Genomic DNA, 16034 nt, shown 5'->3' with positions numbered 1-16034 from the left:
GAAGGAAATCTTTTAGTAAAAATGTAGATATGCTTCAAATACAAGATTCTTAAACCTGCCTTTCTCTTCTTTTTACTTGATTTTCTATATATTTTTTCAATTTCCAAGTCACTGCATTTCTCAAACTGTTTCCAGTTGTTAGGAATCTCAAATACATTTGTGGTTTCTGACATTGTATGATGCACTGTTACCACTAAAAGCGGAAAAAAATCCAAAAAAAAAGCTTCAAAACGGCTACTACTGTTTTAGCTTAATACTTTTGTCCACTTTTAAAGATAACAGCATTTTATATTGTCAGAAACCACATAAGCAAGTGTGTTTGAGATCACTTAACAACTTTGAGGCAAATATGTTCATTTAGAAATGCAGTTTGTATGATGCTAACCTTTTATTGTTCCTTCCATTAGTTGTTAGCTGTATTTCTTTTAAAATGAGTCATGCAATATGTGGTATGACATCAAAGTTTATGAAGTATTTAAGGAGATAATTTATGTTTAGTGTCCAAAGTTTGCTTTTTCATTTCAGTACTGGAGCTACAGGGAGATTAATAACTCTCTCTAGGACGAAGCAATCTGAACAAAACAACGTGCAATGTGCTCCTCAGTATAGTTCAGCGCCGTGTCGAAATATGTCTGGTAGATAACGAACATCACTTCCAGCATCACACGTAATGCAGTTGATTACACATACGTCAAGGTATGTAGCATATTTTTTTTGGTTCAGATTGCTTCATCCAAAGGGAGTTACAGCAGAATATTTGGGGCCTCTTTTGAGTGAATCTCCCTGTATAAGGCTAATAGAGCTAACATGTAATGGAAGCTTATACCCTACCAATTAGCATTGTGCAAACTACAAGCATAAATCATTGCACATTTGCCTCAAACCATTCCGAGGTGTTGAGTAATCTCAAACAGACTTGTTTTTGTGGTTTCTGACATTGTATGACTTACCGTTACCTATAAAAGTGAACAAATTTCCAGTTTCAGAATGGCTAGTACTGCTGTTTTAGCTTAATACTTTTATCCATTTTTACAAATAACAGCATTTTATATTGTCAGAAACCACATAAACAAGTGTATTTGAGATCACTTAACAACTTGACACAGTTTGAGGCAAGTGCGTTCATTTAGACGTGCAGTTTGCATGATGCTAACCTTTTATTGTTCCTTCCATTAGTTGTTAGCTATTTTTTCCTCTAAAATGAACCACACAATATGTGGTATGACATCATAGTTTGTTAAGCATTTAAGGAGATAATTTACCCCATAGGTAGTTCATCAGCCAAGACATGGTTTAGTGTCCAAAGTTTGTTTTTTTCATCTCGGTACTGGAGCTACGAGGCTAATTAGCACTGTGCAAACTGCATGCCTGAATCGTCGCACATATGCCTCAAACCATTCTGAGGTGTAATCTCAAATAGACTTGCTTATGTGGTTTCTGTCACCACTTAACATAATGTTATCTATAAAAATGGATGCATTTCCAGCTTCAAAATGGCTGTTACTGCTGTTTTATCTTAATACTTTTATCCATTTTTATAGATAACAGCTCGTTTACGGTCAGAAACCACATAAACAAGTGTATTTGAGATCACTTAACAACTTGACACAGTTTGAGGCGAGTATGTTCATTTGGACATGCAGTTTGCATGATGCTAACTTTTAGTGGTCACTTCCATTACTTGTTAGCCACATTTCTTTTAAAAACGAGTCACGCAATATGTGGTATGACATCATAGTTTGTTAAGCATTTAAGGAGATAATTCACCCCAAAGGTAGTTTATCAGCCAAGTCATGTTTAGTGTCCACAGTTTGCTTTTTCATTTCAGTACTGGAGCTATGAGGCAAATAGAGCTAATATGTAACAGAAGCTTATACCTTACCAATTAGCATTGTGTAAACTGCACGCCTAAATTATCGCACAATTGCCTCAAACCATTCTGGGGAGTTAAGTAATCTCAAATAAGTTTGCTTATGTGGTTTCATACTTAATCTAAATTCAAGCTTCAAGATGGCTGCCATCACTGTTCTTAGCTATGGAGTGTACTATTGTCCAGTACAAAGCCAAAAAAGCAAACTTCAGACACCAAACGTGTTGGTTTATCAACTAAGGGGATTTTGTGGGTCATATTATTCCTTTAAAACCTGTGAAGATCAACTCAGCCCTGGTTTCAGACCATATAAGATTTATTGGTAATAAATTTAAATGCATCAGCTAAGTCATTTTAGCATATACTGAGCTATCAGACATATAAAATGTTGTGCCAGCATCACCAATGTTTCATAATATAAGACTATTTACACAAGTGAATGTCTGGATGTGCGCTGCAAAGGTTGGAAAATTTCAGACAGGAAGTTAGCACAACTTAGCATGAGACGTTTGTTCTATATTTTGGCACCCTGGAACAAACGGCCCGTAAATATGACTAGTGAGTCTAGTCAGACATCTCCTGAAGTGTTTTACACTACAGGTTATGCAAAAATGTGGATTACACACAATTTTCCTGAGAATTTCTTTTTGGTTTTTCTTTTTTGGGGGTGCGCCTTAAGACTTTTAAAGTCAACCTGATATCAAATTTGGCCCTTTTACCTTGTAAACTTATATATATATAACTCTGGCCAGGTTAAGCATGATTCAACAGAACTTTTCATTTAAATGACAAAATTCCTGTTTTCCTGTTTTCTTCCAGGAGATGGAGAAAAATTATATTACCAACAATATCTTTCACTTCCTCCTCCCATCACCCCCATCCATCATGGAGTGAAAACGTTCAACCAGCTCAGAGAGCCTCCCTCGGAAATACATCATGTAACATAAGAAGAAAGTGCGCTGATTTTTCTTATTCACATAGACTTTAAATAATAGATATATTATTACTACTAATACTAATAACAGTGTTCTGAAGTACTAAAGATCAACCCTACCACTTGCTGAAAAGAGAAGCACGTCCATGAACATCTTGAAAAATGTTATGAGTCTAAAACTTGTTGCAATTACATATGAGACTATAAGACCTATGATACATACTATAACTGTTACTTTACAAAAACACTCCATTCCATATCAAATGCCATATAAGGTATCCAATGGCATGGCTCTTGGGTTCTTTCCCCAAACCCTGCATCATTTGATACAGAATCTCCATTTGTGCACCTAAACAACAAGTGATGTGATGATTTCTTCAGGAAAAGGGTTCAGCTGATCCATTTGGCCATTTGCTTGATGGTGTTCTCATTCAAAAAATGAGCCATGCCACCAGTTTGGAGACTGCTATGGACAAAACTGTCAGTTCCAGGTTCCATGTTAAACCAAGTCTGGATGCGCCGTTATCTCCTGAGCACAGTTCAAACAGGCTCCCCTTGTAGTTTAGACTCCTCGATTGCACTTTGAGCTTTTCCCAAAGGTCTACAGCTCCTTCTTGGCAATCTGCAATTGCGGTGGAGGCGCATGAATGGAAGTCATCCCAGTATCTGTGAAAATGATCATTAAAGACAAGGTTGACACTCTTGTTTTGAAATGCAAACGCATTAATGACAGTGTCAGTTTGGTGGGAAGCCACAAACTACATCAATAAAACCCCCGGGGACACTTTTTTATAATTAAGCTGGACAGGAAAGGAGGTAATGTCAGTTCATCCTGTATGACCAGCAGGGTTTGAACAAGAATGACTACGGGTTCACATATTGAAAAAATATTCAAATTATATTTTGGTTGTTTTTTTCACTCAAAAATTTTTCTTCATTTAAATTATTTTCATTCTTTGCACTGAAATAAAGTGGGACTGCATAAAATTATATCAATTAAAATCTTCTTAAAACATTACTGTGCAAAAGTCAAAAACCACCCCGTTATTTGTTTCATTTCTGGTGAAAAACGGCCATTAAGTACAATTTATTTATTTCTCAGCATCAGAAAAAGAATCAGAACACCTGCATTTAAAAGACAATTACACAAAAGCCTTAACAATTTAATGTAACATCATATTTTTCAGTATTAGGTGTGTCCACTCTTAACCTTTAGTATATATATATATATATATATATATATATTTATATATATTATATATATATATATATATATATATATTTCCACATCTCCAAAGTTCATTCTCACAAGTTGGTTGCATTTTCTGCCTCTCATGATCCAAATAATGAGGTGGAGAGGTCTGGACTCAGGGGTGGTCAGTCCATTGTTCTGAGAACACCAGGAGCTTCTTTGTTTAGTGTGTCCGTCTCCTTTTCTCAGTGAGGTTCTTCTTGACAGCTACACATCCTTTCAGACCCATAGCGCTGAGTCGTCTTCTCACAGTGGAAGGATGGACAGAAACACCTGTGGATGTTTTCAGATCTGAAGCAGCTTGATTTTCTCCTCTCTCTCAAAGATGAAAGCTTTAAGTGCTGTTTATCTGATGGGGACAGTTCTGGTGGTCTAGCAGGTCTTGGATGTGGTTGTTAGGAGTCTCGTTTTCACGGTAGCTTTTAATCATTTTTTAACTTTTTGGAAATTCTTCTTTTTTCCTTCTCCTTCTTTATGCAAGTGGATTATGTTATATCTAATCTCCTCAAAAATATCTCCCAGAAAATGAATAATTTGTACTTAATGGCTGTTTTGACTGAAAATTTAAGTAAATGGATGGTGGTCTCTGGCTTTTGCATAGTCCAAAAGTATCTGTTACTGTAGTTGCACCCATTGTCAACACAAGCATCCAGTTACCAACAAGGTAGGAGTGTCTAATAGAGTGGACAGTGAATGGACACAGTGTTTAAAAACTCCAGCAGCACTGCTGTGTCTGATCCACTCAGACCAGCGCAACACACACTAACACACCACCACATCAGTTTTACTGCAGTGCTGAGAATGATCCACCACCCAAATAGTACCTGCTCTGTGGTGGTCCTGTGGGGTTCTGACCATTGAAGAACAGGATAACAGTGTATGCAGAAAAACAGATGGACTACAGTCTGTAACTGTAGAACTACAAAGTGCTCCTATATGCTAAGTGGAGCTGATAAAATGGACAATGAGTGTTAAAACAAAGTGGTGGTTTTAATGTTATGGCTGATCAGTGTATATTTCATATTTCTCATTCTCATTAAGACCACTTTATACAAGTAAAAATGACTTTTAACATTCTTATAAAAAGCTTATAATGAGAAAAGCCAGACATATTGGCTAGATTTAAGATGATTTCTCTTACAAATACACCATCACACTTCATCTGCTTACAAGAGGAGCATCAGTGAAAGACACTGCTGCATCCTATAATCTTGCTATGTAAAACCGCTGAATTAAAAAGATACAGAATTTTTTATTCAGTTATTCTACGCTGATGATGCAGTTGAACCAACCTCATCTCACAAACCCAAATCTCTTTACCACTGAAATATTACAAAACACGCACTTACGAGCAGATAGTCCGCAGGTTCTCCGTGTCGTCCAGCTCCTGGGGGTAGTTGACCATGTTTTCTCCGAGGCTGAGCAAACAGTCTGAAAATCCTTTAAACACCGTCTCACATGTCCCCGTGCAGCTCGCCACTTGGAGTAAAGACACTGAAATGGAAAACAGTTATTTGAGCCATTGAGAAGTAGACTGTGATGGCAGATTGAATAGCTGTCAATAGCAGTGGATCAAACTGGGAAATTGAAGACCGGTGCTTGTTAATACTTGCTTTGCTTTCCATTTTACGTTCTGTGACACATCCTTTTACATTCTCTACCCGCAATGGATTTCAAGGTTATTGAGCATAGTTTTCATCTTTAAAAGAAAAAACGTAGGCTTGATGATAAATGAAGTGGCTGCGCTCTTAAAAAAGAGGTTCATCAAGGGTTCTTTAGTAAAGAAAATGGTTCTATATAGAACCATGAACACTCAAAGAACCCTTTGCATGATAAAATGGCTCCTTTCATCATGAAAGCGTTCTTCAGACTGATGCAAAGTGTGCATGAATGTGCTATATAAGGTTCTATATAGAACCTTTTTGGATAGCATTCTATATAGCACCCAAAAGGGTTCTTTTATTGTTACAAGCTTGACATTGTAACAATAGAAGAACCCTTTTGGGTCCTATATAGAACGCTTTTTAAAAAGGTTCCACATCTAGAATAATCTAGAATGTGCTGTATATGGTTCTATAAAAAGCCTTTTTGAAAACGGTTCTAAATAGCACCCAAAAGCGTTCTTCTATAGTTACCATGTCAAGCTTGTTACAGTAGAAAAACCCTTTTGGGTGCTATATAGAACCCTTTTCAAAAAGCTTCAATATAAAATCATCTACAGCACATTCCCCATCAGTCTGAAGAACAACTTCATGATGAAAAGACCTATTTAATCATGCAAAGGGTTCTTTGAGTGTTTATGGTTCTATATGGAACCATTTTCTTTACTAAAGAACCCTTGAAGAACCACCTTTTTTAAGAGTGCATATTTTTTTAAGAGGGCAAATCCAAAATTTCATCTTACCATCATCAATTTCTTCACTATACTGGTTCTAATCAATCAACCCTGTTAAAATGACACTGCAAATAGTTCTGTATTTGCCCAGATTTGAAATCTTAGATCTGGAAATGTGAGATTAAGTATCTTGTTTTAAAAGGTTTTACTGGTTTCTATCTTTGAATTCATGGTACATTCTTAAGTTGGTCAGGAATATGTCTTTTATGTCTCAGTTAGGCCCTACGGTGGACTGGTGACCTGTCCAGGGTGTATCCTGCCTTCTGCCCAATGACAGCTGGAATAGGCTCCAGCCCCCCACCCACACACCCCCGGACGAGCCAGAAGGATAAGCGAAATAGAAAATGTAGGTGTGTGTATATGTGTGTGTGTGTGTGTGTCTCAGTTAGTCAGGCAATCTTAAAATTAAGTAATTTACTGGTAAAGAAAAGCTACAGTGCCAATTTGTACCACTTTCAATAAAAAAGAACATTAAAATGTGCTGCTAAACTCTCAGAAAAAAAGGTTCAAAACTGTCACTGGGACAGTACCCCTCTTGTCACTGGGGTGGTCCCCTCAAGGGTACATCTCAGTACCTTTAGTCAGGGAACATAACTGTACAATAATCCATTGAAATTATATGTTCTAAGTTGTATTAGAACTTGGCTTTTTTATTTTATTGTCCTGTTTTAAAACGTTAGAGCATGAAAAGGTACAAATATGTACAACTGGAAAAACTTATTTAAGGTTCACAATTAGACCCAAAAACCACTGTTGTACCTTTGAGGGAACATTTACATTGTTTAAATTAAATAAACGAAGGGTGGTCTCTGACTTTTGCGCAGTACTGTAGGTTCATGTTAGATGTTAGTGAATGACTATTGCTATGTAAAACAATATAACAATGGTAAGTAACCAATAAAATTACATGGTCATTTAGTCACTGTTGTTTTTTTTCATTGATTGAAGGTATTTTCATATGGTGAGCCTGTTAATGTTTTTGCATTGGGGCCTATGAGATCCTAGTTATGCTTCAGCTCTGAATGCGATTTAAGCATCAAAGATTTTGTTACAGTGTGCAGTAATAAGATACAGGGACTCAGTATGTCTCACATCCCAGAATATATTGCTAGTACAGACTCAAAATGTTACACTTTAGACTCAAATGAAGCCATCATGAGCCAAGAGTGCTTGCCAAACAAGAGAAAATCAGAATTTTGCTTTTCTCCCATTTTTAAAAACTTCCAGCCACATCTAAATACAACACAACAAGCTTCAAAAATCTGGCAAAAAGGTAACTTAAACCCCTAAATTCAGTACTACAAAGGCTTTCAAATGGCATTAGATACCATCTCAACATCCTTCAAGTACACTCTCAAAATAGCATGGTTCTTCAAGGGTTCTTTAGTAAAGGGAATGGTTCTATTTAGAACCATAGCTTTGCTTAAATGGTTCTTTGCATGGTGAAATGGTTATTCAGATAGACAGAGAATGGTCCTACATAGCACCAAAAAGGGTTCTTCTATTGCTATAAGTTTGATATCATAACAATAGAAAAACCCTTTTAAGTGCTTTATAGAACCATTTTTACAATCATAGAACCATTCACAACACATTCTGCATCAATCTAAAGAACCATTTTACTATGCAAAGAACCATTTAAGCATGCTAATTGTTCTATATAGAGCTCACAGTTCTCATTCTCTTTACTAAAGAACCCTTGAAGAACCTTCTTTTTTTAGTGTGTAATATAATGTAAGAGAAGGCTCAGAAGAAAAAGCCCTAATTTAATGTCATAACAGTTCACGCAAAAATTGTAAGAACTTTTGTGACTTGATTTGTGCCATAAATGACTACAATTTCTAAGGGAGATGGATAAAAGGTAATTATTCTTAATATAAACAAATAATCTTAGACTTACGGTGCTCAAAGATTCTACATAAAACCACGGCCTGTACTAAAGAACCCTCAAAGAACCATCTTTTTCAAGAGTATAGGACTCAACGTTCTACATAGAACCACTGCCTGTACTAAACAACCCTTTGAAGAACCATCTTTTTTAAGGGTATAGTTCTCCGAGTTCTATATAGAAATACTGCTTGTACTAAAGAACCCAGAGGAACCATGTTTTCAAAGAGTGTAGAACTCAAAGTTATACATAAACAGTGCTTGTACTAAAGAACCCTTGAAGAACCATCTTTTTTCAGCACATAGGATTCAAAATTCTACATAGAACCACAGCCTGTACTAAAGAAGCTTTAAAGAACCATCTTTTTTAAGAGTGTAGGACTCTAAGTTCTACACAGAACCACCACCTGTACTAAAGAACCCCTGAAGAACCATCTTTTTAAGAGTGCAGGACTCAAAGTTCTACATAGAACCACAGCCTGTACTAAAGAAACCTTGAAAAAACAGCTTTTTTAAAAGCGTTGGACTCAAAATTCAACACAAAACCACAGCCTGTACTAAAGAACCCTCAAAGAACCATCTTTTTTTAGGAGTGTAGAACTCAAAATTCTACATAGAACCACAGCCTGTACTAAAGAACCCCTGAAGAACCATCTTTTTAAGAGTGTGTGCTGCGTTCTTACCCAGTTCCAGTAAGCAGAGCAGTGAGCTGAATCTCTCAGCTAAAGTAAATCCCATCCTACGATTCGTGAAACCATCAGAAACAGCAGCTTCAGCCGAGTCGTGCGGAGTCCGCCTGAGGAGAGTCCTGCTCTTTCCTGACCGCTCTCTCTCTGACTGAGCGCCGATGGAGAGATGCAGAGAGGCGGGGCGATCTCTTGACCACGCCCGCCGCTCTCGGACTTACAGAAGAGGATCACTGTACTTTATTTGTTCAATATTTAGTGCGATCACATCGTAAAATGACGCGATGTAGCGAGTTCAGCGATGTGAACCTGAACATTTAACCTACTGAAAAAGCTTCACTGACTAAAACAGCGCATTTGATTGGCTGAGAAAGTGCGCGCCTGCAGTGAAACGAGCCAATAGCAGTATCTTTTAGCTCAGCGCCAACATGTACACACTTAAAAAGATGGTTCTTCAAGGGTTCTTTAGTAAAGAAAATGGTTCTATATAGAAGCATAAACACTTACAGAACCCTTCGCGTGATTAAATGGTTCTTTGCATCATGAAAGGGTTCTTCAGTTTGATGAAGTATGTGTGGTAGATCGTTCCACATAGAACCTTTTTGAAAGGTGTTCTATATAGCCCCCTAAAAAGGTTCTGTTATTGTTATGATGTCAAGTTTGTTACAGTAGAAGAGCCCTTTTGGGTGCTATATAGAACCCGTTTTAAAAAATGTTCTCTGTAGAACCTTATATAGCACATTCACACACATTTTCCATCAGTCTGAAGAACCATTTCATGATGGAAAGAACCATTTAATCATGCAAAAGCGTTCCTTAAAAGTTCATGGTTTTACACAGAACCATTTTCTTCACTAAAGAACCCTTTTTGGTTGTGTTTCAAAAAGGTTCTATGTAGGAACATGAACATGTAAAGAACCTTTTGCATGATTAAAGGGTTCTCTGCATCGTAAAAGGGTTTATCAGTTTAATTGAGAATGTGCGGTACATGGTCCTACATAGAACCTTTTTGAAAAGTCTTCTATATAGCCCCAAAAAGATACTGTTATTGTTACAATGTCAAGCTTGATACAATAGAAGAACCCTTTTTGGTGTTACGCAGAACCCTTTTCAAAAACGTATATAAAACCATCTGCAGCACATCATTCTCTTTGATGTGCTGTAGATGGGTCTATAAAGAACTCAAAGAACTCTTTAATCATGCAAAAGGTTGTTTGAGTGTTCATGGTTCCATATAGAACCATTTTCTTTAGTGAAGAACCCTTCAGGAACCATCTTTTTTAATAGTGTAATAGCTCACGTTTAATAGCTCACGTTGACCATATTAGCATATCAAACTGAAGTGTTGAACAGAGTCCAGTGGAGGCCACTGGGTGACCACTGGTTCTATGTAGTCAAGGGACAAACCAGTGGACGCTTTGCTCATTTTATGCAGGTATTTGTTCCAAATACTCCAAAGTCTCTCCCTGGTGTTGATCTTTACTGATTGTTAGTCTGTGATTGTCACAATATTGTCTGTAGTATTGTTTTTTTATTTTGTGCTCCATTAGAAAAAATGGGGTGGAACAAAACATCTAACCTCTCCCACATTTCTTTTTCTTTGAAAGGAGGTGGGCGGGGCCTTTCTGCAATTAGTATTATATAGGATGTTTTCACTGTTATTTCCTGTTATCCTGTCTTTGGGAGTTCACAGGTTGGTAATGAGCAGCCCCAGCTCAGGGCCTCTTGCTCTGGGGGGCTCAAACCTCTTCTTGACGTGTTTCTGTAGCATAAATAGTCAAAGTGGCATGAAATTTGGTGGAAAGTATCCTGACACCAAGGTCAATAATTCAGAGGTCCAGCTGCCCATCATTTTGAGCACTGTCCAAAAAATGCCCATACAATCTCTGTCCGCTTGACAAATTCTAATAAAAGAAAATTAATATTTATTAACAATTTTTATAATGTCTCATACTTTTTCATTTAGAAATCTCACCAGGTACATGCTTTAAAAAGATGGTTCTTCAAGGGTTCTTTAGTGAAGAAAATGGTTCTATATAGAACCATGAACACTCAGAAAACCCTTTGCATGATTAAAGGGTTTCTTACATCCTAAAAGTGTTTTTTAGATTAGTGGAGAATGTGTTGCATATGGTTCTATGTAGGACCTTTTTAAAAATGGTTCTGTAAAGCACCAAAATGGTTCTTCTATTGTTACAAACATGACATCATTACAATACCAGAATCCTTTTTGTTGCTATATAGAACCGTTTTCATCTGCAGCAAACTGCAGCGTTTTGTACACAACCCCCTGCTGAAAAAAACTATTGATATTAGGTGTTTCTGTTGGTTCCTGATGGTTTTAAATATGTTTGGGCTTTTTTTAATGGGTTGACATCACAGTGTAAAGGACTCTAATAGTTTAACGGGTGACCAGTGGCTGATTCTAGATGTATTTGATGGCTTTCTTATTGGATCGAAAGGTGTTGTACAGGAAAATAGTGGTCTCTTTTGGAAACCATTAAGCCAATTCCCATTAGATAGCAAAACCATTACGTTTCAATCCCAATTGTTTCTTAAAAAACACACTTAAACATCAAAAGTGGGCCTCAGGAAAATAATGTAGAATTTAGACTCTTTAAAATCCTGGAAAATGATCGCCAGTAGATGGAGCCACTTCACCAAAGATACATGGATTCGATCAGCTGCTGTGGTTGTGATTCTGTTCCACAGGACATTCAGTGTGTGTCCTGTTTTATACTGTATTCAGTGTTAACCAGCTAACCTCTCACTAAGGGGCTGATGTGTTAAGGGACCACCCACACTTTGTGGCTATATCATGTACACTAACCTATTACTTCATCTTCCACAACACGTTTTTGTTACAGGTTTTCAGGCAGTTTGTGTTGTTTTGCTTTCATATCATGCTTAACCTCATCTTAAATGTGGCCGCAGCAGTTATGGGGGATCTTGTGTTCCTGCAATCAGCACCGCAGAAAGAGGTCAACTTCTCTCCACTGTTTTCTCGTCTCGTCTTCAGGCGAAGAACTTGGCCAAGTCACATTCCAGCCTGGAGAGATTCACAAGTTGACCACTATGACCACCCCACCCCCACCACCATCATTATAGGCATTCTCTGATATCATTCCACAGACAAAGATCATGTGAAAATGAATAGTCATGAAACACTGTTGTAGATGTGGACTATCACTCAAACCTAGCTTGAGTTACATAATTAGAAGAATAATCAAATATTTAGTAGAAAAGGGTCAGATAATATTTTTTAAATATTATTTTATCTCTCTGTATGCACACACACACACACACATATATATATATATATATATTTATATGTATATACACGTGTATATATATATATATATATATGTATATATATATATATATATATATATATATATATATATATATATATATATATATATATATATACATGTATACTATCGGGTTGAGGTCAGGACTCTGTGCCGGCCAGTCAAGTTCTTCCACACCAAACTCGCTCATCCATGTCTTTATGGACCTTGCTTTGTGCACTGGTGCGCAGACATGTTGGAACAGGAAGGGGCCGTCCCCGAACTGTTCCCACAAAGTTGGGAGCATGAAATTGTACAAAATCTCTTGGTCTGCTGAAGCATTAAGAGTTCCTTTCACTGGAACTAAGGGGCCGAGCCCAACTCCTGAAAAACTACCCCACACCATAATCCCCCCTCCACCAAACTTTACACTTGGCACAATGCAGTAAGACAAGTACCGTTCTCCTGGCAACCGCCAAACCCAGACTCGTCCATTGAATTGCCAGATGGAGAAGCCTGTTTGGTCACTCCAGAGAACACATCTCCACTGCTCTAGAGTCCAGTGGCGGCGCTTTACACCACTGCATTTGACATTTTGCATTGCCCTTGGTGATGTAAGGCTTGGATGCAGCTGCTCGGCCATGGAAACCCATTCCATGAAGCTCTCTACGCTGTTCTTGAGCTAATCTGAAGGCCACATGAAGTTTGGAGGTCTGTAGCGATTGACTCTGCAGAAAGTTGGCGACCTCTGCGCACTATGCGCCTCAGCATCCGCTGACCCCACTCTGTCATTTTACGTGGCCTACCACTTTGTGGCTGAGTTGCTGTCGTTCCCAGTTGCTTCAACTTTGTTATGATACCACTGACAGTTGACTGTGGAATATTTAGTAGCGAGGAAATTTCACAACTGGACTATCACAGTACCACGCTGGAATTCACTGAGCTCCTGAGAGCGACCCATTCTTTCACAAATGTTTGTAGAAGCAGTCTGCATGCCTAGGTGCTTGGTTTTATACACCTGTATCTTCAAAAAGGTAACTTTACAGGAGGAGGAAAAAATCTTTTACTTTTAATGTAAGTCAGTGGAACCAGACATTTTTCCATGTCATTTTGGGCCATTTTCAAATGATGTCAAAAACTGAAGAAAAAATGGAAATACAAGGTTTTCGTCCAACAGCAGCGATATGTACATAGGAATTAGCAATTGTTATTTATTTATTTATTTATTTATTTATTTATTTGTCTGTTTGTTTGTTTTTTGGTAATTCCATTCCCAAAATGTTTTTTTTTCCACAAAATCACAGCAGTGCTTGTTGAACTGCCACATCATTTTCTTAGAAGACATTAATAAAAATAAAAGTGTTTGGCTAACACTTCTGTTATAATGGCTCATAATGATAAAAGAAAACAAACACACTGAGCAGTACATGCATACAATGCAATCCCAGCAAACTGCAGCATCCAGGACTATCCACAACTGAGCAGCGGTGTAAATAGGAAGTTATAAGCATCCCTTTAGAGTTGTTTGTTTCACCTGTTCAGAATCAGAACTTGGCAAAGTCCTGTGTGGAGAAGCAGCTGCTGCGACTCGTGTTTTCTCCTCACTCCAGTAACCGACACATTTGGGGCAACATCACAAAAGAGTTAGCATAGTTCAGGTATTACCATGGGTATTTGATACTCATGCAGTGTTGGCACACTGTCACCGTTCATTCTACCGCTCTTTGCCCATCATTATTATACTCAACTGAGAGACCAAAGTGTGTCCAAACAGGAGGTGAATGCAAGGACAACTTTGCTTCCCCCAGCTCAAGCTTGCTGTCTCCGCTCGCCATTTCAAACAATTAGCTTCTTATTCACCAGCTTATTAAATTAACTGTCGCACCTTTTAAGATGCAATGTAAAATTTGAATAGACGGCCGAATAAGAAGCTAATTTCAGCTTCATTGAACCAACCAAACCCTATTTTTTTCCAGATCTGAGAGATATGCAGCATGCTTGGAAACAATTCTGGTTCCATTGACTTACATTAAAAGTAAAGTATGTATTTTGCTTCTCCTGTAAATATATATATATATACATACAATATTACTGAAGAATAGAACTAAACATTGTCCGATATCACATCTAAAAAGGAAAAAAAAGAAAGGAAAACAAGTGACTCACCTCCTTTTCCTTTCTTTTTCTTCCTTTTTGGATTGGGTAACACAGCTGACCTCCAGTGGAAACAGTGATTAAGATCAGTCAGAAAAGATGGTGTGAATGGTCCCTGGGACTTTGCTAAAGCATTTTTATCTCGTTGGTTTCTTGAGATCTGTTGTGTCAGTTCTGTTCTCATGCAGTTCAGAATGGAGCAATTACCTTAGCAAGCCATATCAACTGTTCGGGTCTGTGTGCTGTTTTTAGCGTTAAGGATCTGCACTCAGTTTCATTTAAAACCATTTCAAAGGGGTGTTTGCGAGGTGTGTGGAGTAAAAAAAGATGTTGCCCCACATCCTGTTGCACATTGCAGTACCCACAACGGACTGCGGCTTACAGCAGAGATGACAGAGATGACTGTGAGAAACATAAGACGCATTAAACTTTCTCATGAGAAATTATTTTTTCCAGTATGTTAAACTCAGCAAATAAACTGTGCTCTAATATAATATGTATACAGTCATCAGAAAAAGTTTGTGTGTGTGTATATATATATATATATATATATATACACACACACATACACACACAAGGGGAAAAACAGGATTTTCCAAACTTGGGGTTCAAATTAATGTTAAATGATAGAAACAGAAAATGTAACCAACGTCTACAACTGACCTTTGCAGGTGTGGAAAAATATGAAGAGCTAAAAGTGAGTCTCCTGAAATGAATGAAACCTGTAATATGGATAAAGAATGATAATGAAGATAAAGATATGGAAAAGAATGGAAAATTCCACGCTAGCCCCAAAACTAAATGTGGTATCAATTGTTTTGGTATGAAGTGACACACTTAATACAAACAAAATTAGATTATATTTAGTTTTTGAGGTTTTTCTGGAACTATATCAAATATATGTATTTAGCTTTTTTACTGACTCTGAAAAATGACCACATTGTACATTTGTGTTGATCCATTCATCATTTTTCACACATTCATCAAATTTGAACACATTGTAAAGTAAAAAATAAATAAACAAACAGAAGACTTCTAAGATATTTTTTTGCAAATAATTATATAGTAATACATTTGAGGGTCCCTGTGATGGGCTGGCGACCTGTCCAGGGTGTATCCTGCCTTCCGCCCAATGGCAGCTGGGATAGGCTCCAGCACCCCACCGCGACCCAGAAGGATAAGCGGTTTAGATGATGTATGTATGTATGTATAAATTTGAGGGTCTAACAATCTATGCAGAATGTTTTTATGATGTTAAAAAAGGTCTGTTCACAGTCGCTCTCATGGACTTACTTAAAGAAAAGGAGATGCATACCCAAACATGGAATAGGAATTGGAATTGGAGCCAGACATTCGCTGAATAAACAGAGAGAGAGAATATTTACATATGTGCAATTATGCAAATCTAACTCTAATAGTATGAAGTGAATGAGGATGCCCCGATATGGGGTTCTTGTGTGACCGCAGCAGCACTGTAGCCACCAGATGGCAGCATTGATAAACAATTACATACACATTGCGGACTCATTATTTCACTGCACATCACTTAAACAAATACTATCATTT

At 37.5% G+C, this 16034-nt stretch overlaps 1 protein-coding gene across 2 annotated transcripts; it reads right to left on the bottom strand.

Annotated features, from left to right (window-relative positions):
• Nucleotides 1-3055: 3055 nt before the first annotated feature.
• nrn1b (neuritin 1b) lies at nucleotides 3056-14716 on the bottom strand. Of its 2 annotated transcripts, none has more exons than XM_036556437.1 (3): nucleotides 14481-14716; nucleotides 5406-5550; nucleotides 3056-3470 (listed from the first exon to the last, which is right to left on the bottom strand). In XM_036556437.1, the coding sequence occupies exons 1-3, from the start codon at nucleotides 14650-14652 to the stop codon at nucleotides 3236-3238; spliced, it is 552 nt and encodes a 183-aa protein (XP_036412330.1). In that variant the 5' UTR covers nucleotides 14653-14716; the 3' UTR covers nucleotides 3056-3235. The 2 variants fall into 2 exon arrangements, with proteins under 2 accessions (XP_036412330.1, XP_036412331.1); XM_036556438.1 differs by lacking the exon at nucleotides 14481-14716 and adding an exon at nucleotides 9022-9134.
• Nucleotides 14717-16034: the final 1318 nt, after the last annotated feature.

The sequence above is a fragment of the Colossoma macropomum genome, unplaced genomic scaffold (assembly GCF_904425465.1).
Source record: "Colossoma macropomum unplaced genomic scaffold, Colossoma_macropomum, whole genome shotgun sequence".
Lineage (NCBI taxonomy): Eukaryota > Metazoa > Chordata > Actinopteri > Characiformes > Serrasalmidae > Colossoma > Colossoma macropomum.
Note: the sequence above shows the minus strand (reverse complement) of the source record. Positions and strands in the feature narration are given on the sequence as shown.